The 22769-nt window shown below is 37.4% G+C and overlaps 1 protein-coding gene across 4 annotated transcripts in view; it reads left to right on the forward strand.

Moving 5' to 3' along the window:
* VPS13B (vacuolar protein sorting 13 homolog B) overlaps positions 1-22769 on the forward strand; it is an 887459-nt gene that overhangs the window by 461903 nt on the left and 402787 nt on the right. For all 4 annotated transcript variants that reach the window (XM_066379210.1, XM_066379212.1, XM_066379209.1 and 1 more), the window contains exon 25: positions 5551-5754. In XM_066379210.1, coding sequence (XP_066235307.1) covers positions 5551-5754 — 204 coding nt within the window. The remainder of the gene's footprint in view (positions 1-5550; positions 5755-22769) is intronic.

A 22769-nucleotide genomic window follows, 5' to 3' on the forward strand; every position in this document is an offset into this window, starting at 1 on the left:
AGCTTAACACCTATGTTTTCTTCTATGTAATTTATTGTTTCAGATCTTATATTTAGGCCTTTGATCCATTTTGAATTGATATTTGTGCAAGGGACAAACTGTAGTGAAGTTTCATTTTTTTAAAAAATTTTTTAATTTTTGGTATTTTTCTTAAGTTGGAAATGGGGAGGCAGTCAGACTTCCGCAAGTGCCTGATCGGGATCCACCGGCTGCCCACCAGGGGGCGATGCTCTGCCCATCTGGGGCATTGCTCTGCCACAATCAGAGCCATTCTAGCGCCTGAGGCAGAGTCCACAGAGCCATCCTCAGCGCCCCGGCAAACTTTGCTCCAATGGAGCCTCGGCTGCGGGAGGGGAAGAGAGAGAGAAGAAGGAGAGGGGGAGAGGGGGAGAAGCAGATGGGCTTCTCCTGTGTGCCCTGGCCAGGAATCGAACCCGGGACTCCCGCACGCCAGGCTGATGATCTACCACTGAGCAAACCAGCCAGGGCCAAGTTTCATTTTTTTGCATGTGGCTTTCCATTTTCCCAGCATCACTTATTGAAGAGGCTTTCTTTTCTACATTGTGTGTTTTTGGCTTCTTTGTTGAAGATGGCTTGTCCATATATATTTGGTTTTATTTCTGGGCTATCGAGTCTATTCCATTGGTCTGTATGTGGGTTTTTCTGCCAATACCATGCTGTTTTAATTTTTGTGGCTCTTTAGTATAATTTGAAGTGAGGGAGTGTGATACTCTGTCTTTATTTTTTTTCCTAAGGATTGCTTTGACTATTTGTGGTTTCTTTATGGTTCCAAAGAAACCTGGTAATTTTTTGTTCTGTTTCTTTAAAAAATGGCATTAGATTTTGATTGAGGTTGCATTAAATTTGTCAACTCTACCTTTCATCTTAACTGTTTGACCAGAGTAATTCAATGTCTTTCAATCACTTTAGACACTAATATTCCAGACCTTAAAATCTGTATTTTTCCAAAGTTAAATGAACCTATAGATTCCTCTCTTTAATATAATATAATTTCCATTTTTCCTCAGCCAATAAGTTGATATAGTTTCTTCTTTTGTAAGGCATTCATTTGTGTGTGTGCGTGCATATGTGTGTGTGTGTGTGTATGTGTGTGACAAAGACAGAGAGAGAGACAAATAGAGACAGACAAACAGGAAGGGTGAGAGATGAGAAGCATCAATTCTTCTTAGTTGTTCATTGATTGCTTTCTCATATGTGCCTTGACCAGAGGCCTTCAGCAGACCGAGTAACCCCTTGCTCAAGCCAGCGACCTTGGGTTCAAGCTGGTGAGCTGTACTCAAACCAGATGAGCCCACGCTCATCTAAGGCATTCTTAAGAACAAAACTGTTATTGCGTTTTTGTGTTTAAGGTATGTGAACTAGAGAAACAATGGACTTTTTCTTCTTTCTTGTCTGTTTATTCATAGTTTTATTGCTGTAAGCTATGTTCAGTTTTCACAAAGCGATGGAATTTGGCATTACTGTCTAAGAACACAATCATTGAGTTCAGACAAAACTGGATTTTTATGCTTTTCACACTTAGTCATTTGTAATTTCTCTGAGCTCTTGATTTTTATTTTTATATTTTACACAAAATGTGATATAGATAAGTGTAATGTGTAAGTGTAATGCTCTACATAAAAGAGTCTTTTGGGCAAAAAAAATCTTTTCAAACTGAGTTTTAATGATTAGTAACAACCTACATGTGAAAAAAATAGCTTTTCTTAATTCATATTCACTCAAAATTCTTTGGGTGTTTGAAGCAGATTGGTAATTGCTTATTGAAATTTCATTTCTCTTTGGTTTCCATTGACATTTGTATCCATGGTTTTTCTATTTCTTTCTGCCTTTATGACAACTTTCTGTTGGATTCTCTCTACTTATACCCTGTAAGACAAGTTATTCCTAACTGAGTAGACTTTCCATTGTACCTACATCATATCTTGATCGTTTGCTGCACTTGGCTTTTGCTCATACTATTCTTTTGACTGAGATGGCTTTTGCACTCACCTACGTCCCATCTTTCTTTTAGGAATGTGTTGCCTTGAGGCCTATCTCAGCCTTTCATACAATTAAGACTTTTTTTCTGATTGGTCTTAGATGAAATGAGAAACTGTATGTGAATTTAATTTTTAAACAATAAAATGTTGCATTTTTGATACTCAGTCAATATTTGATACTTAGAATATTACTGATATCAATTATTTTCATATATAACCCATATAAAGCTGACTCTCATGGTGCTCATTTTAAGAGATACTTAATAAGTTATATTGAGGTAAACTTAAATATAATAAAGTGCACATTTAAATTATCTAATCTGATATGGATTGTACATTTTGAATTTTGAAATTGTCCCCACAATCAAGATAATGCACAAACCCATCATCTTCAAAGTTTTTATGTCCCTTGTAGTCTTCCCTTTCCTCTTCTCCCCATCTCAGGCAACTACTGATTCTGTCGTGTAATTTTTCATTTGCTAGAATTCTGTATAAATGGAATCATAGTTATAGTTTCTCATTTTCTCTATTTTTTGTATAACTTCTTTTATTCAGCATAATTATTTTGGATTCATGTTTTTCATGAACCCATAGTTTATTTATTTTTATTGCTAAGTATCATTGTGTTTATATCCAGTTATTGATGAACATTGGAGATCTTTTCCCAGTTTTGCACTATTGTAAATAAATAATTATTTTTATGCAGGTCTTTGTGTAGACATTTACCTTTATTTTTTTTTAATTTTAATATCTATTCTAAAAGAGAAGGGGAGATAGGCAAATGTCCTCTTGTGCCCTGACTGGGATCCACCAGGCAACCCCTGTTTGGGGTCTACAGTGGGACCAACCAAGTTATCCTCAGCTCCCGGGGCTGATGCTTGAACCAGTCAAAACACTGGCTGCAAGAGAGGAAACAGAGAGAAGGGGAGAAGAGACGGGAGAGAAGCAGATGGTCACTTCTCATGTGTACCCTGACTAGGGATCTAACCTGGAACAGGTACACACCAGGCTGGTGCTTTATCCACGGAGCCAACCATCCAGGCCCGACACTGACTTTTATTTTTCTTGGGAAAACACTTAGGAATGAAATCACTCGATCATCTGGTGGGTATACATCTTTTCTGAGATTTCCAAACTGTATTCTAAGTTTTGCATTCCCATTCGTAGCAAATGAGAGTTTCAGTTGCTCTGTATTCTCTCCAGTGCTTGTTATGGTTGGGCCTTTTCTTTTTTTTTTTTTTTTTTTTTTTGTTGTTGTATTTTTTCTGAAGCTGGAAACGGGGAGAGACAGTCAGACAGACTCCCGCATGCGCCCGACCAGGATCCACTCGGCACGCCCACCAGGGGTGAAGCTCTGCCCACCAGGGGGCGATGCTCTGCCCCTCCGGGGGGTTGCTCTGCCACGACCAGAGCCACTCTAGCACCTGGGGCAGAGGCCAAGTAGCCCAGAGCCCGGGCCATCTTTGCTCCAATGGAGCCTTGGCTGTGGGAGGGGAAGAGAGAGACAGAGAGGAAGGAGAGAGGGAGGGGTGGAGAAGCAGATGGGTGCCTCTCCTGTGTGCCCTGGCCGGGAATCGAACCCAGGACTTCCACACGCCAGGCCGACGCTCTACCACTGAGCCAACCGGCCAGGGCCGCCTTTTCATTTTAGACATTTTAATAGATGAGTAGTGGTAGCTCATTGTGGCTTTAATTGGCATAGTTTTTAATACAGTTTAAGGGACAGTAGTTGAACATTTATTTAATCATATACAATTACTTAATGGTAACAGATAAAATCAGAAGTAGTGTCAATAAAGCAGTATCAAAGTAAATAAACCTTATGCCCTGAGATGTATTTAGAACCTTGTTTCTTTGGTTTATGCTTTACTAATTTGTCAGTTACTGTTGTTTAAGAAAAAGAAACAATTTTTTAAAATTTGATTCACAACAAATTTATTTCTTTTTAATTTTAATTTAATTTAATTTTATTTTTTTACAGAGAAAGAGAGAGAGTCAGTGAGAGGGATAGACAGGAACAGACAGACAGGAATGAAGAGATGAGAAGCATTAATCATTAGTTTTTCATTGTGTGTTGCAACACCTTAATTGTTCATTGATTGCTTTCTCATATGTGCCTTGACCGCAGACCTTCAGCAGACTGAGTAACCCCTTGCTCAAGCCAGTGACCTTGGGCTCAAGCTGATGAGCTTTTGCTCAAACCAGATGAGCCCTTGCTCAAGCTGGCGACCTCGGGATCTCGAACCTGGGTCTTCCGCTCTATCCACTGCGCCACCGCCCGGTCAGACTTATTTCTTTTTAGAGAGGACTTATTTGTGATTATGAAGGACAAACATAATTTCAACTAAATTTTTTTCTTAGAGGTTTTTTAAGATCTCTAGCCATTAGATTATTTTTTTAACAAAAAAGAGCTATGACCTGAGATTTGAGACATCATCACACAAAAAGCAGGAGAAAACTGTAACCCAGTACTGTTTTATATCAAATAAGGATTGACAACAGTGTTTCTTTGCATCTGTTCTGCCCACATAAGAAGCCAGCTTTATCATCTGGATGTGTCCTGGGGCTGAAACTTTTTATAAATATAAGAATTTTGCTTTTTTTTTTTTAATGGCAAGCAGAATATGGTATCCAGCTGTGGATTTGCTTATATATTGTGTTTGCGATTTTTTCCCTGGGCTTGTTTTATACAGTATATGGCAATATGTTGTCATACAAATTCCATGATTAATGCTTATTTATGAAATCTTGTGTAAATATCTTAGAACTTAGTCAAACAATGTGCAAGTTAAACATTTTTTTCTCTGAATATTGGAATGACAAACCCGAGGGAATAGTAGGTTGGACAGTTTATGTTCTTTATCTATAGAAACGTTTCATATGTAACATTTTCCTTTTACTAGTCTATGTTATATCATTCTTTTTCGCTTTATTTTGTTGGGAAGGAAATCCAGATTCAGATAGAGTCCCCAGAGGAACAGACAATTTGAAAGTGGGACTCATTAAGGAAAAAGAATGTTAAGCATTCCATAAAACACTAATCATAGTTACTAAGATATATTTAATTTCTAATTTTACTTGTAACCTCTGTTAAGAGGCATTTCTCTGTGTTCGCTTTAGTTATATATTAAAAGAAATTATCCTATAATAACCTGTTATATTAGTATTATCATAGTAGCATTATTTTTCTATGAAAATGACAAATTGCTTATAAAATATCACATTGTAACTATGACAGATTTCAAGAGTGAATAAATTCATTGTATCTGTTTCAAATTCAAATCATGATTAAAATGCTTAATATTATAAATTTTTATATATGAATTTTTCTCTATCATCAGAATCCTAGTGTGCTGATGAAATATTCATGATGATATCTAATAATTACATATCATAGACTATATAGATCATGATATAATGGCATGATCAGTGACACATAAATATTTTTCATATATTCCTGTTTCCCTGGACTTGTTTTAATTTTCTCACATTTAATCAATTGTGACGAAACATTGAAAGACTTCATTTTCATTTGTTTTCCTTTGCTCAGGTGCAGCTCTTATACGAGCTGACTGATACCATGAGTAAAGTGTGGAATAAGATTCAGAGAAGAGGCCATCTCAGTCCATCTCCATCCTACCCAGAGGCCATGGCAGGACCTGCGCCCAGCTCTCCAGTTAGAAGCAGTGTGGGCACAGCTCCTCCAGATACCAGCACGTGCAGCCCATCTGCTGACATTGGAACTACTACTGAGGTAAGTGTGTCTAAGAAGTTCTGTTGGCAAATGAAGGGTGATACATACCACAGGTTTTTCCGTATGGGGATGGAGAATGAGGATTACCTCACCTCTGTAGGAGTTGGCAGGTGCAGAAGGCCCATGAGGAGATGTGGTAGCAGTGGCTGTGCATTTACTGTTCCCTTTAGGTCCAAGTATTTTAATCAGTTTCAGTAGGTTCAGGACAGTGGGGGCACTGTGAAAAGGTAAAGACCGAGACGTCTACAGGTATGCTTTCTCAGAAGTATGGAAGCCTAGAAGCTGAGTGAAAAGGAGGGTTATGCTCCCTCTTCCCCTGCCGTCTCTGCCTGTACTTCTTTTTTAAACCAGGATGTTATTGTTATCTTTAGATTAGTGGCTTTCAATTCTTTCAGACCCACAGTCCTCTTCTTTCTTCTGATCATAAACGCCTTTTTTTTTCATTTATACCCTAACCCTACCCAACAAGCCGGTGCTCCTTTTTGATAACAAATATTTTATAACACCTCCTTTACTATCCTGAAATGAAATTAAAAAATAACCTACCTATACATATGATTTCAAAAATATATTATATTTATATAAAATATGAAGAATAAAAGGAAAGTAAGATACAATAATATATATTTCAATATATAAATACTCTGGCATGACTTCATGAGAAGACATACTGATGTTGTCAAGTACCTATAATTACTGTGAATGACTGATACCCATGGACTTGTGCAGGTATGTATTAAATACCATAAATGGTATTGTTGTTGGTGGCATTATTTTCTGAAATAGTGGCAAACTCTTGGTAAAGTTTCAAACAAAACACAATTTAGTCTTTCTTTCATTTCAGTAGTTGCATTTCTGGAATCTTAGTGTATAATAAAATCAAGCAGAAGTGCCAAAAAATTATATTTAGATTTAAAACAGAATTCAATTTTATGCCCAAATATTATAAACAGGATTTTCAGCTACCTGAATGTCTGTGACGTAGTCCTCAGTTCTCAGGACTATCCAGTTTATCAAAGGACCTCTTGGTTCCCTATTTCCTAATCCTTAAAGGCCAATAGGGACACCTAGTCATTTAGTCAACCCAAAACACCCTAATACATTCTCTAGTCTAGAGGGCTGAAGTTTGACCTCTGAGAAATAGTATAATAGAAATAGAAGTTATATTTTTGTATAAAGTTATAATTTCCTCTGGAAACAAAGCTATTGGCAAAATACAAAGTAAAAAAAAGTCAAAGAAGTGTTTATTTTTTCTTACAAATTATTAAAGGCAAAGAAACTTCGTTCAAAGGGCAACTTTTTTATTTTTACTTCCTTTGAGGCTTTAACACATGTTATAGTAGATCTGTTTGACCGCTGCACAAGCAACTTCTTTATCCCTGCTCATTCCAACTCTTAAGGAACACAATAACTTAAGTAATGGGATTACTTACCCACTGCCCCCTGTTGAGGCATAGGTATAGACTCTAGAAATGTGCCCTTATAAAGTCGGTGGTGTGATATCCCTTCTAGGGAAAAATCAATGAATTCTTTTTTGGGGATTCCAGATGTTGATAGAGTACAAAAATTCCTGCAGTAAATAAAACAGTTTAACTTTGTTGAATTCTGTAGCATCCAAACTTACTTCACTACAGACCCTTTTGAAATAGTCCAGTGTTTTTCAAGCGCTGATCCGCATACCAGTCTGCCAGAAATTTCAGTCTGGTCTACGAAAGAGTTATCCACGCTGACGGTGTCTGAAGATTATAGACCCAATGATCTCAGTCAAACTTGCTTATGCTTAGGTTGATTTTGGCCTCAGTGGTTCCTGAAATATGTAATATTCTTTTCATCGGTTGTGAGTGAAAAAAGGTTGAAAACCACTGTAACCTATTCATTAATATTGTATAGAATGCATTTTGTGAAATCCTTTCATAGAGTAATGAAAACTTGAGGTGATATGTTAGTACACAAGGATAGAAAAGGTGAGATTAATAAATGAAGTTAAATCTTACAGGCATTTCAGTGGCAGAAAGGAGGGTAGAGGCAGTCCCCAGGTTATGAATGAGATAGGTTCTGTAGGTTAGTTCTTAAGTTGAATTTGTATGTAAGTTGGAACAGGTACATTTACCTATTAAATGAAACTTAGACAGATATTTGTCTTAACATAGCATTTATTTTTACCTTTCTATGCATATAAATACTTAAATATGTGCAAATACAACCTTAAACAATTTTGGATGATGCAGAAGATGATAGACATGTTGGAGAGGATGGGACTGGTGTTAATCAGATTTGATTCTGTTGCTGGAGTCAGTTTCTTGAAGCAGGTATCAAGGGAGATTTGTACAGAGCTTTTCTTTTTCTCATCATAAATGGCCCTGTAACATCTCAGGTCTTCGTTAAATGTAGGGTAAACTTTTTTTTTTTTTTTTGTATTTTTCTGAAGCTAGAAACCGGGAGAGACAGTCAGACAGACTCCCGCATGCTCCCGACCGGGATCCACCCAGCACGCCCACCAGGGGGTGACGCTCTGCCCACCAGGGGGTGATGCTCTGCCCCTCCGGGACGTCGCTCTGCCGCGACCAGAGCCACTCTAGCGCCTGGGGCAGAGGCCAAGGAGCCATCCCCAGCGCCCGGGCCATCTTTGCTCCAATGGAGCCTCAGCTGCGGGAGAGGAAGAGAGAGACAGAGAGGAAGGAGAGGGGGAGGGGTGGAGAAGCAAATGGGCGCTTCTCCTGTGTGCCCTGGCCAGGAATTGAACCCGGGACTTCTACACGCCAGGCCGACGCTCTACCACTGAGCCAACCGGCCAGGGCCAGGTAAACATTTTGGACCTCTCTGTATCAGGATCTTGCTCCTCTAACTTTGTCATTCCTGCTTCAATGAGACAAAAACTATCAACTAATTCTTGTAGAAAACGTTTTCTGTTCTGGAGTTTCTAGGACCATGTTTTTTTCCCCCCAAATGCTATCATCTGCTGCTCTACTTGCATAAGATCTTCATTGGTTAGTTCAGTGGTCGTAATCCTGGTCCCTACCGCCCACTAGTGGGTGTTCCAGCTTTCATGGTGGGCTGTAGCGGAGCAACCAAAGTATAAATAAAAAGATAGATTTAACTATAGTAGGTTGTTTTATAAAGATTTATTCTGCCAAACTTAGCGAAAAGCTGACATAAAGTACTTGGTAAATAATTATTATTATATGCTTTAACTTGCTATCACTCTGATTTATAAATTTTATAAAGTAAAGTTACTTCCCTACTTTATAAATCACCATTACTGTGGAACCGGTAGGCGGTTAGAAAATTTTACTACTAACAGAGATACAAAAGCGGGCGGTAGGTATAAAAATGTTGACTACCCTTGGGTTAGTTCTTTGCCGTGAGAATTGACTAACTCTATGAGGTCATTTTCAGACTTCCGACTCTAGTTGATTACCAAAAAAGTCCTTACAACACTCTATTCACAAATATGAGTTGTACATAAGTCAGATGTTTATAACTCGGGAACTTAATATATCCCGTTAAACAATTTTTTTGCTAACTACTATATTCACTGGGATGTCAAGATGAATGTGACTTTTGGAAAGAAACATTATTAAAAAACATTGCAAGTCTAGAAAAGTCAGAATTCACATCGAATAGTTACTGCTGTTGGTCATACAGCGTGTCCGTAAAGTCACGGTGCATTTTTGACTGGTCACAGGAAAGCAACAAAAGATGATAGAAATGTGAAATCTGCACCAAATAAAAGGAAAACCCTCCCAGTTTCTGCAGGATGATGTGGCAGCATGTGCGCATGCGCAGATGATGATGTAACACCGTGTATACAGCGGAGCAGCCCATGGCCATGCCAGTCGAGATTTGGACGGTACAGAGGAAAGTTCAGTGTGTTCTGTGGCTCACTAAATTTGAATCCATGACCAAAGTGCAACGTGAATATTGGCGCATTTATAATGAAGCGCCACCACAGAGGAATAACATTACTCGGTGGGATAAGCAGTTGAAAGAAACCAGCAGTTTGGTGGAGAAACCCCGTTCTGGTAGGCCATCAGTCAGTGACGAGTGTATAGAGGCTATACGGGATAGCTACCTAAGGAGCCCTAAAAAATCTGTGTGTGAGCCCACATCGAACTGCACTGAAAAGGTATGAAACTGGGAGAGTTTTCCTTTTATTTGGTGCAGATTTCACATTTCTATTGTCTTTTGTTGCTTTCCTATGACGGTCAAAAGTGCACCATGACTTTACGGACACACTGTATATCTAGGTACTGCTGTTTACAAAAAGTACAGTATGAATGGTTCTCTCTAGAATTATGTGGTGGTCACATTACACAAAAGTATGTGATGGCCATGTTGTGAGGTGTAATGGAGATGAACATACCCAGCAATTAAGAGAAATGATTAAAAAATTCATTCTATGAGGTCTGCATATTTTGCAGAGGAAGTAACATTTGATATGGATCTTTAAAAATGTTTGAGACATTAATAACAATTTTGTTTTAGTAGGTATATAATAAATTTAATAGACTTGAAGAGTGGTGTGTTCATTAGCCAGTGAGGAAGTTAAGAAAGGGAGAGATTAACAAAGGGAGATACTGTCTCAGTCACGTAAAGAGAAATTAATTCTGGTTTTATTAATAAGTTCCTGTAATTAATTTAAAATCAGAATGTTAAGGATTCTTTTCTGACCAGGTTATAAAGATAAATAATAAAAATGTTTCTAGAGGGTTTGTTAGTTTTATGTTAGCTATGGATCTAATGTTATCTGTGTGAAAAAGATCTGGAAGTGAAAGAATCTTAATGCAAAAATTCATTTATTAATTTTCCAGAAAGACTATAAAGCAGCTCACAGAAGGTAACAGAATTATGGGAAAAAGCAGCAAATATTTTCAAAATGTACTCTCTTGTTGTTTACATAGTTTGTCAAGAAAAGAGGGGATTACTAGTATTAGTCCAATATAGATTTGAAACCCCCAATCATATAAGAAGCTTATTTCCCGAGAAGTATCTTAAAATAAGTTAGCTGGTTTGTTTTCCATGAAGGGCAGGAAGATATTTTTGAAGACTGTTATGAAACGGCGATCGATGTTAAGGCACGATCTAACTTAACTTTACAACTTGAAGGAGGTATTCCTGTACTGAATACTTCATGTTTCTCTTCTTGCTCTCAACAAACTATTTATGTGGAGATCAGGTTTAACTATGTATGCATCTGAGTTTATATTTAACCTCTTTGAAAATTAGCCAGAAAATGATGACATCAGAAGATACAGTCATTATTTTCTCCTATGTGTATAAATGCTTTAACTGTGACTCAGTCTGTGGTTGTTTAATTCACCCAGAATTCAGAATTTGTGCCCAAGCTTTCATTTCTCATTTCCCTGTGTTTATAGTGTTGTTAGAACAGTGTGTGATGACTTTTGTAATTTTCAGTCCTTTTTAGTTCCAACATGGTAGGTATGTTATTGTGATCCTTTGAATTTGTATTTAAAATTTTTTTTTAAATTTTAATGAATTTGACTGTATATTTAAATGTGTTCCTTACTGAATGGAAATAAAACCCTATTTTCAGTGGAGAAGATAATGAATGGGGCTTGGAGAATAATGGGGCGAGTATATACATATATTTTGTTTTAATCCATTCAAAAGCTTTTGTGACTGTTTGTATGTGGTATTCCTGGAAAGCTCCAGTATCCCTTTGCTCTTCTTGATAATTATGTCTTAAAACTGTTTTGATTATAAGAAGGCATTCTGTGGGCAACACTATTATGAAAGTAACAGTATTTCTTTTGTGGTTAAAGCTCTGCTTCCCTATGGTTTCATGTCATTTGCATATATAGAAAATGATGTATGTATCTGGAGTGATCAGAAAAAGCTCTAAGTCATTGAAAACTTCTTTCCCTCTAGGCCTCTCCCAAGGGCCAAGAGAATCCATGTCTCAGCATAGTTGTGACACTTCTCATGGTGTCTCAGCACATTAGTTAGGAAGTTTAGAGTTATACTTCTTTGATTAATATATTCTTAGTATTTTATTATTACCCCAATAATAGAGTATTGGTGAATTTAGTTAAAACTGTTTCAGTTAAATTGTTGGTTTTTTTTTTTTTTGCATTTTTCTGAACTGGAAACAGGGAGAGACAGTCAGACAGACTCCCGCATGTGCCCGACCGGGATCCACCCTGCATACCCACCAGGGGGGGACGCTCTGCCGCTCTGCCCACCAGGGGGCGATGCTCTGTCCATCCTGAGCGTTGCCATGTTGCGACCAGAGCCACTCTAGCGCCTGGGGCAGAGGCCACAGAGCCATCCCCAGCGCCCGGGCCATCTTTGCTCCAATGGAGCCTTGGCTGCGGGAGGGGAAGAGAGAGACAGAGAGGAAGGCGCGGCGGAGGGGTGGAGAAGCAAATGGGAGCTTCTCCTGTGTGCCCTGGCTGGGAATCGAACCCGGGTCCTCCGCACGCTAGGCCGACGCTCTACCGCTGAGCCAACCGGCCAGGGCTCAGTTAAATTGTTTTATAGTCATATCCCCCCTCCATTATAACAATACAGTGTTATGACAGCATACGGCTACTGTGGGAAATCATTTTTGTAGTGTGTTGTATTCATCATGCCGCCAGGGCTAAGAAGAAAATGAAGAATTAAACTGACCTGATATAATTTAATTGTTTAGCCCCAACAAGTTTTAGAGAACATGAGACATGGGGCATATGACTGACTGCTCAGCTACTCCCTGTCGTCCCTCTCATTCTTCGTCTCCTTGAACCACTTGTTTTTGTTTCCCTCTCCCCCCTCTCATTAGATTAGCTCTGTATTTTCCTTCTAGGCATTTATTCAGCTTCTTTTCTTAATTCTACTTTACTAAGTCATTTTTTTTTTAGCTGTTTCTAATCCCCTTGGTGAGTCTTACAAGTGGGATAGGAGAGAGAAGCTGGTGATTTTTTTTCTTGTTTCCACCCCACTTTGTTGCCCCATATAGGAAACATCTGTGTGATACTTCTTTAGTCTGGTGAAGCCTCAAGTAGACTGGCCCCTTTGCTGAGGAAGCACCTCTTAACTCTTACCTGAGTCTGACACTTCTGTTTACCACCGTGGACTCAGTTCCCACTCATTAACCTGACTTTATGTTCCCTCTTCATTTCTGACACTTCGAGGTTTGCCTTCATTTATTTTAAGATTGGCTATTGTATTACTCAGAAAAAGATAGCATTCTTAAATCAGGCAGTTTTAAGAGAGCTTAACAAAGGTGTTAAGTAGGAAAGGAAACCTCAGGAGATGGTACAGTATCTGGATCTAGAAGTAGTGGGATGTTGTTGCTACAAATAGGCTTCAAGTCAGGCAGGGAGCGGTTATCAGAACAGGGAATAAGTACCCTGACTTCATTTTCCTCTCTCAGTCCTATCTCCTGCCTCTGTTCCTTATTAGCTGAAACCAACCAGAAACCAGAGGACAAGAGTATTGGTATACATTGTTCATAGGTTACCCTCCCAGGCACAGAGTGTAGAAAATAGTGGGGAGTAGATGTAGGTCAAAGAAAAGACATATAGCACTTTTGTGTATTAAAACAATTCTTATTGCCCTGGCCGGTTGGCTCAGCAGTAGAGTGTCAGCCCAGTGTGTGGAAGTCCTGGATTCAATTCCTGGCCAGGGCACACAGGAGAAGCACCCATCTGCTTCGCCACCCTTCCCCCTCTCCTTTCTCTCGCTCTCTCTCTTCCCTGCCCACAGACAGGCTCCATTGGAGCAAAGTTGGCACAGGCACTGAGGACAGCTCCATTGCCTCTGCCTCAGGCACTAGAATGGCTCTGGTTTCAACCGAGCAATGCCCCAAATGGGCAGAGCATTGCCCCCTGGTGGTCATGCCGGGTGGATCCTGGCTAGGTGCATGTGGGAGTCTGTCTTTCTGCTTCCCCCCAGCTTCTCACTTCGGAAAAATACTAAATAAATAAATAGAACCCCCCCCCCCACCACCACAATTCTTACTGTATTTTATCTAAAATTTCTGTGCTTTGGTAGTAGAAAAGAAAAATGTTCATTTCAGTTTAGTTTGCCATGTTTCTTGATTAAAATTTCTTTAATATCATTGAGTACTAAGAACTGGTCTTTTGAATCCTGGTTTTTCTTACTTTACATATTATATTAGGTTCCCAATACCATTGACTAAATTTTTTGATTATTTTTTGTGTGTATGTGGTAAAAAGATAAAAGTGAAGTGGTTACCAGGAGGGAGGAGGTTGTGGGGGAAGAAGAGAGGGAGGGAGGAGGGAGGGGAGTAAAGAGGGACAAATATAGGGTGACAGGAAATGATTTGACTTTGATTAAAGGTACACAACATAATCAACTGTTCAAATGCTATAGAAATATTTACCTGGAGCCTATGCACTCTTATTGATCAGTGTCACCCCATTAAATTTAATTTGCTAAGTAAAATTAAAAAATAAATTTAAGAAAAATATTAATGAGTACATATAATGAACTGATTTAACTATTTTTAAATGTACAATTCAGTGGCATTAAATATATTCACAGTGCTGTGTGACCATAACCACTATCCATTTCCAGAATGTTTTCATCATTTCAAATTAAAACTTTGTACTCATTATAACAGTGACTCTCCATCCTCTCAATTTTCCCATCCCTGTTCCTGGTAATATTATATTATATTTTCTGTCTCTGAATTTGCCTATTCTGGGTCCCTCATATAAGAGAACTCATACAGCATTAGTCCTTTTTGTGTCTGGCTTATTTCACTTAGGGCAATATTTTTAAGGTTCACCGATGTTATGGCATATGTCAGAATTTTATTCCTGTCTCTGAATGAATAATATTTCATTGTATGTATATAGCATTATTCGTTTATCCATTGTTCTGTTGTTGGACATTTGGATTAGTTTTACCTTTTGGCTATAATGAATAATGCTGCTATGAACATTGTGTACAGGGCTGATTAATTTTTAATGAAACAATTTAATCCTGAGGAAATTATATTCATTTTATGTGACTTGTATCTGACAAATCATTTCAAAACTAATGTAATACCGGTCATGCTATTTTAATTTCTTTTTACATGTTAAAATATGTTAATAAATGAGGCATTTGCTAGAACTAGAGGGTGGAGGAAAGAAAGTGAATCCAGAATCTTTAAAGGTACTTTATTCAGTAGTGATTTTATGACTCTGAAGAGCACATTTCTTTCGTTTTAATGTGATTTGCTTAGTGCTAGTATGGATGACCTAGAATTATAGTGACACTTAATTTATCCTTGAAGTGTTTAAGCATATTTCTAAGATTTGGCAGAGAATGTGGGTACTAAATGGGGGAAAATAGAAAATTAGAGTACTGTGTTTAGTTTCTATAGTAACCTTTCAAACAGAAAAATGTTAGTAATTTTCTCTAAGGTGTATTTTTTTTCCTTCTGGGGAAAATTAGCTAAATTTTATCTGCTATTTCCCGATTCCTTTCCATAGACTCTTTCCTAAGAATTTTCTTCTTCTGACTTTCATATAGTAACTTAGAAGAGTTTGACAAATGAGCAAACATTTTTCTCTTAATTTTATCAATTGACAGCTATATAATTGAAAGGAATTGGTGGAAGATCATTTGACCACTTCCTTTTCTTACGTACTAGAAAATTGAAGCATGGTGAACTGAAGTGTCACACAAAGTAGAGATTGGACCAGATAATCTTAGCATGATTCTGACTTAATGGAATCTGTGGAGGACACTTTGGAATCAGACAACTTTAGTTTTTATCTCTGCAAATTAATAAATAATCACATTATTTATCCTTTGTGTCATAGTTTCATCATCTGTAAAAATGGGAATAATGTTAAAATCCATCTCGGTGTGTTAGTACGAATACTAATTGACTATGTACAGTTTCTCCATATACCCTGTGAACATGCCATCACTATTTAGTTATGTGTTCCTTAATTTCAATAACACTTTTGTTTTCTTTTTAGAGGTCTTATCTCTTTTATAATAGATATAGCTTTGATATTTGATTTTTTTTATTCTACTGAGATTATATACTTTTTTTCCTCCTTCATTCTGTTAATGTGGCTAATTACCTTAATTGATTTCCAAATATTAAACTGATTTTGTATTTCTGGAAAAAATCAAACTTGGTTGTTTTATATTTTCCTTTTTATATCTTGCTGGATTGTGTTTGCTTGTAATTTTTATTTAATATTTTAGTATCTATAAGTCATTAGTGAAACTGGTCTTTAACTTTTCTTTCTCATAATATTTTGGCCATATTTTGGTATCAAGAATATGCTATCTTCATAAAATTAAATGTGATGTGTTCCTTCTTGTTTTATACTCTGGAAAAGTATGAAATGTATGTGAAAATTCTCAGTCACTATTCCCATGATTATCAAGAAGGTAATACTAACTGAAAAGGCAAATGTTGTAACATATATCTCATCCAAATTGGAAGGGCTTAGTTTATACTGTGTTATTTGAATATATAAGAAGTTTTAATTGAGAAGTGTATTAGAAAAGGGGAAATGAATGGTAAGGACTGGATGAACAAAGGGCACTAATGTAATTATATATATAAAGGTAATATAGGCAAGGATCTTGATCCTGTTCCCACCTCTAACACTGATATTTCTGTATCCCTAGAAAATGAACTTGATACTATTCATAAAGTAAAACTTGAAGATATAATAAAAATTTGAATCTCACTCCAGTGGCATAATCTTTATCAAATAACACTAATAAACATATTTGTTATAGATGCTAAATAAATGCAATCTATTTTGCTACTATAAAGGAGTTATTTTATATCCCAATTAACTTTTTAATGTCATTTTTTAAATTGTGGTAAATATATATAACACAAAATTACCATTTTAACCACCTCTAAGTGTACCATTTATGGCATTAAGGACAACCATCACTCACCCGTCAATCTCCAAAATGTTTTCATCATTCTTAACTGAAATTCTGTACCCATTATACAGTAACTCCCCACCTAAACATTAAGTCTTTCAACTGATGAACATAAGACATCCTTCCATCTATTTGCATGTTCTGTAATTATTTTGGCATTATGTTCTAGTTTTCAGCATACAGGTCTTTCACTTCCTTGATCAAGATAATTGTTAAGTATTGCAATCTTTTTGATACGTAGCATAAAATAGCAAAAGATGAAATATTGACCCTCCTGTTCCTTTTATATTTTCCTATTAATTGTACTTTTCATGCCGTTTGTTTTCCATTGTAAAGAAGTTTTATCAAACATTATAGGCTAGAAGTAAAATTGATTTAGACTGAGAGGCTTCCATTGGCTTAGAAGTGAAGGTGTCAAACAATGATTATATTGTTCACTGGTATGCTGGATGTGGAATATAAACTTTCTACCATCATGTGTCAATAATTGTTTTCTGTAGATAACACTTATTTAAGCAACTGGTATAGGACTTGTTGCAGAATACATTTTACACACATTGTAAAATGAATATATGGGTTTTAAATAATTTGGAAATATCACCTCGTATTATGATTAAATTTGATTCATTGCAGTGAAGGGAATAAAGATGTAGATGTTCATTAAACTACTACAAATATATTTTGATGTAAATACATAAAACTATGAATATGAGCTTAGTTTTTGTTTTTGTGTCTTTGTTTTAAACATAATAATTTTATATTTTTATCAGATCTATTATATGAATTTCTTGAGTCTAATCCTACTGTTTGTTGTGTCTTTAACTCTTTCTTATAGTAGATTTCTTCCTTATGTATTATTTTATTTTGGCAGTTCTTCTTTATTGGGACTTTTTCTGTGAGTTTCTTACATAGTGGTGATAACCTCAAATGGGATATTATCCGTTTGCCTCTCTGAGGGATTTTATGGTCACTAGCCTGGGACCATTTTACTGTTAATTTCATAGCTAGAAGTTTTCATTTTTGCCTTCTTATATGTATGAATAATGTCTTTGTTATGCCACCTTCATTCACAGAATTGGTATAAGAAATAATTTAAAAACTTAGAAAAATTTAAAATACTGAGTAACTGTTATAATATTAATTTACAACACACCCTAAATAAGATTTGACAGATTTCTTTCCAATGTATTGAAGTTAGAATTGTGACAAACTTTGACTTACATTCTTTATTGATTCAGGAATGAAATTGCTTTTAGCATCCTGTTCTCAAAAAATCCTACATAAAGTAGCCCACTTCTTAGTTGCTAGTACTTGTTAAAATGTTTATCCATCTACCCTCCTTCACATCCTCCTCCGCAATCACCACACCGGTGTCCCTGTTTGTGAATTCTTTTTTCTTTTTAGTTCAATCCTGCCAACTCTTCCCCAGCTGTCCCCCAACAGCTGTCAGCCTGTTCCCCATCTATGGGTCTGTCTCTAATATGTGATTTTCAGTTAAATTAAAAGTGGAGGCCCTGGCCGGTTGGCTCAGCGGTAGAGCGTCAGCCTGGCGTACGGGGGACCCGGGTTCGATTCCCGGCCAGGGCACATAGGAGAAGCGCCCATTTGCTTCTCCACCCCCACCTCCTCCTTCCTCTCTGTCTCTCTCTTCCCCTCCCGCAGCCAAGGCTCCATTGGAGCAAAGATGCCCGGGCGCTGGGGATGGCTCCTTGGCCTGTGCCCCAGGCGCTAGAGTGGCTCTGGTCGCGGCAGAGCGACTCCCCGGAGTGGCAGAGCATCGCCCCCTGGTGGGCAGAGCATCGCCCCCTGGTGGGCGTGCCGGGTGGATCCCGGTCGGGCGCATGCGGGAGTCTGTCTGACTGTCTCTCCCCATTTCCAGCTTCAGAAAAAAAAAAAAAAAAAGTGGAAATTGGGGAAGAGGGCAAAATGAGTGAAGGTGAGCAAAAGGTACCAACTTCCAGTTATAACTTAAATAAGCTCTGGAGTATAATGTACAGCATAGTGACTGTAGTTAACAGTACTCCATTGTATATTTGAAAGTTGATAGGAAAGTAGATCTTAAAAGTTCTCATCACAGGAAAAAAGAATCTGTAACTGTGTGGTGATGGATGTTAACTAGACTTACTGTGGTAGTCATATCTCAATATATACAAATATTGAATCAGTAATTTGTACTTCTGAAGCTAATATAATGTTATATGGCAATTATATATTGATTTTTCAAAAAGTGAATAATTGAGAAATTGTTTGACATAGACTGTATTAGCAACACTGTTATCAGTTTTTCAATTATTCAAGGATGTTAACCTAAACTAGTGGTCGGGAACCTTTTTGGCTGAGAGAGCCATGAACGCCATATATTTTAAAATGTAATTCTGTGAGAGCCATACAATGACCCGTGTATGTTACGCATTATCCAATAAAAATTTGGTGTTGTCCCAGAGGACAGCTGTGATTGGCTCTAACCACCCGCAACCATGAACATGAGCGGTAGGAAATGAATGGATTGTAATACATAAGAATGTTTTATATTTTTAACATTATTTTTTTTATTAAAGATTTGTCTGTGAGCCAGATACAGCCATCAAAAGAGCCACATCTGGCTTCTGAGCCATAGGTTCTCGACCCCTGACCTAAACAGTGATGTACCTCAAATTATTATTTCAAACAACCACTTAGAAAGTAAATTTAATTTTAAAATGTGGCTCAATTTCTATCTTAAGACTGTCTTGCCTGACCTGTCGTGGCGCAGTGCATAAAGCATCAACCTGGAAATGCTGAGGTCGCTGGTTCGAAACCCTGGGCTTGCCTGGTTAAGGCACATATGGGAATTGATGCTTCCTGCTCCTCCCCCCCTTCTCTCTCTCTCCCTCTCTCTCTCCTTTCTAAAATGAATACATAATAATAATACTAAAAGAATATCCCATGTGTACTTCAGAAAAATGTTTAAAAAAAAAAAGACTGTCTCATACTAAATCTCCTGAATATAGACTTAATATTTATCTTTAACATTTCATGAGACACTTTTAATCAAAATGTAGAAATCTTATCATTAAAGTTATCATGTATTAAAAAGCTGTTGAAAGAACAAAGATATGATAATATATCGAAGCAGATTAGATTAATGAAGGTTGCTATTTAGACTTCCCACACCAATCAATAAAATATTTTGTTTGTAATGCTTTTTATGTTTCTAAAAAATGTCAGAAAATCTCTCTAGCTTTGTAGTTATTGGCTTACTTGTAATTTTTTGGTTTTTAAAATTCAAGTAGCTTTATTATGTAAATATAATTTATTAATCTGAGGTCACCTTACATTTGTTGCACTTGATATCAATTTTGTATCTGGACACTGCTTGGAAATCATGGTTTTGAGTATTTTAAATTTCCAATTAATATTTGCACTTATGATATTCATAAGATATTAAAGCATTTATTATTTGAAGTACTTTTTTTTTCTTGCTGAGTTGGGTCAAAACTATTATTTTTAAGTTGTTTTAACTGTAAAGAACTTACTATAAATGAATCTAGTTTTAAAAAGCACACTCTTAACAATTGTTTGTATTAAGTAGAAGTATTTGTTTATATGATCCGTGGATGATTTATACTTTAAACTATGAGTAATTCTTTTCATGTTGACATGTTGATAGGGAGCACCATACTTTTCAGTGAATATAGCTCTAGCTTCCTGAATATCCATCTGGGTGGTGTAGAGGGGGAAATATGAGTGAGAGACTTAAGTACTGAGCTTAAAAAACAGTTAATCATTTTTCCCACCCTAGCATTGAAATAATGGGAGCAAAGGTAGTGGAAACCACAGCAGGCCACTTGTTACTGTTGACTTAAGTACAAACAGTGGTGGAAGTGTTTAGCCCTTTGGGAAGTTTCGTGATTGAACAAGAACTCTGGAGTTATTTTGATAAGGGAGAATAGCAATGTGGCCAAAACTATGATCATCCCTGAGGTCTAAAACAGGCCAAGGATGAAGGGCTGAAGTGTTTGCTCTTCCAGATGAACAAAGATAAATTCAGCTAGGAAAATAAACTCAGTATTTTGGTCAATTTGCAACAAAATGGTGAAAGAATTAAACTGTATATTTTGGAACTTGGCATAAAGAGGTGTGGGAAAATAGTTCAGCATCTCCAATTCTGGCTTAAATTTTGCTATAGAATTGGAAATAGAGCAGAAAATTAATGCATAAACATATTTAACAATACCACACCAAATGTTGTAAATCCAAAATGAAAACTGAAACTCCATGAGGGGCAGGGGTAAAATGTTTTCTCAGGATGCTTGCTTATTAAATTTGAAGGCACAGTTTTCTAGCATTCATTCCTAACAGTGTCAAAAATCAAAGTCTTCTTGATATGAGATGGCTGTTTTCTCTACAGTTTCCATTCTTGTGATTATGCTGTTCTTCTGTTTGAGGAAGAATTAGTTTATGAATGCTTCTGATCTAAGAATCCAGCCTTAATGAAATGCATACTTGACTACATCGTGTTGTCTTTTATTGCATTTGACTTTGCAAAATACATCCTTTTCTGGGATTAGTTAGTGCTTTTCATTAGATGTTGTGCCACTTTAGACAGCTAACCAAAAACCCAGATTTTTCTGTAGCTTCTCAAATTCTAAGAATTTCAATTATAGCAGATATAGGACCACTTACATGTTTTAGAGAAGCATTTATATGAAAATGTCACAAACTGAAGCTGTTTGCTCTGTTTCATGTAATTGGATCAAGGAATGACTATACTATCTTCAGATTTAAGTCTATAACTTTTTGTTACTGTTAATCACAGGTCACTATTGCTTTACAGAGCTTGGTGCTTTAGTATTCCAACAGTAAACACTTGTTGTTTAGTTAAAACCTTCCCCATTTGGTCTCCTTCTGGCAGTTCAATGAAATTGAAATTTATTCTGATTAAAAGATGCTGTAGCCCTGGCCGGTTGGCTCAGCGGTAGAGCGTCGGCCTAGCGTGCGGAGGACCCGGGTTCGATTCCCGGCCAGGGCACACAGGAGAAGCGCCCATTTGCTTCTCCACCCCTCCGCCGCGCTTTCCTCTCTGTCTCTCTCTTCCCCTCCCGCAGCCAAGGCTCCGTTGGAGCAAAAATGGCCCGGGCGCTGGGGATGGCTCTGTGGCCTCTGCCTCAGGCGCTAGAGTGGCTCTGGTTGCAACATGGCGACGCCCAGGATGGGCAGAGCATCGCCCCCTGGTGGGTAGAGCATCACCCCTGGTGGGTGTGCGCGCATGCGGGAGTCTGTCAGACTGTCTCTCCCTGTTTCCAGCTTCAGAAAAATGAAAAAAAAAAAAAAGATGCTGTAAAACTGATATCAAGGTAAAAACTTCATATAGTAACTGAATATACCTATTTAGGTATATAGATGGCATCTCTATAGTAATGAGTATAGGTTTTTATTTGAAGTTTTGCTTACTTTTTCTACTTTTAAATACCAAGCTAATGGCTTGACTAAGAGATTAATCTGAGAAACTATCTATAGAAAACAGTATACTGATCATGTTACATTGTCTTCTGTCAAATTTTAGGGGATGATTTGGACTTGTTCTTCTCTACTTCTAAATTACTCTTTAACATATAAGGAGTTAGAAGTTAAAACTTGAGAATATATGACATGGGTCTGACCAGGTGGTGGCACAGTAGCTAGAGCATTGGTCTGGGACAGTGAGGACCCAGGATTGAAACCCCAAGGTCACGGGCTTGAACACAGGCTCACCAGCTTGAGTGCAGGGTCTCTGGCTTGAGCGTGGGATTGCTGGCTTGAGCCCAAGGTTGCTAGCTTGAAGCTCAAGGTCACTGGCTTAAGCAAGGGGTCACTGGCTCAGCTGAAGCTCCTCTAGTCAAAGCACATATAAGAAAGCAATCAATGAACAACTAAAGTGCTGCAACGAAGAATTGATGCTTCTCATCTCTCTCCTTTTCAGTCTATCTGTTCCTGTCTGTTTCTCTCTCCCTAAAAAAATAATTTATGTATCTATCATCTATCTATCTATCTATCTATCTATCTATCTATCTATCTATCTATCTATCTATCTATCTATCTATATCATCTATCTATCTATGGCACAGAAAAATGTACTGAAGTTAGAAAGATGAGAAGATGAAAAGGCAAAAGGGTAT

The sequence above is a fragment of the Saccopteryx leptura genome, chromosome 3 (assembly GCF_036850995.1).
Source record: "Saccopteryx leptura isolate mSacLep1 chromosome 3, mSacLep1_pri_phased_curated, whole genome shotgun sequence".
In the NCBI taxonomy this organism is placed as follows: domain Eukaryota; kingdom Metazoa; phylum Chordata; class Mammalia; order Chiroptera; family Emballonuridae; genus Saccopteryx; species Saccopteryx leptura.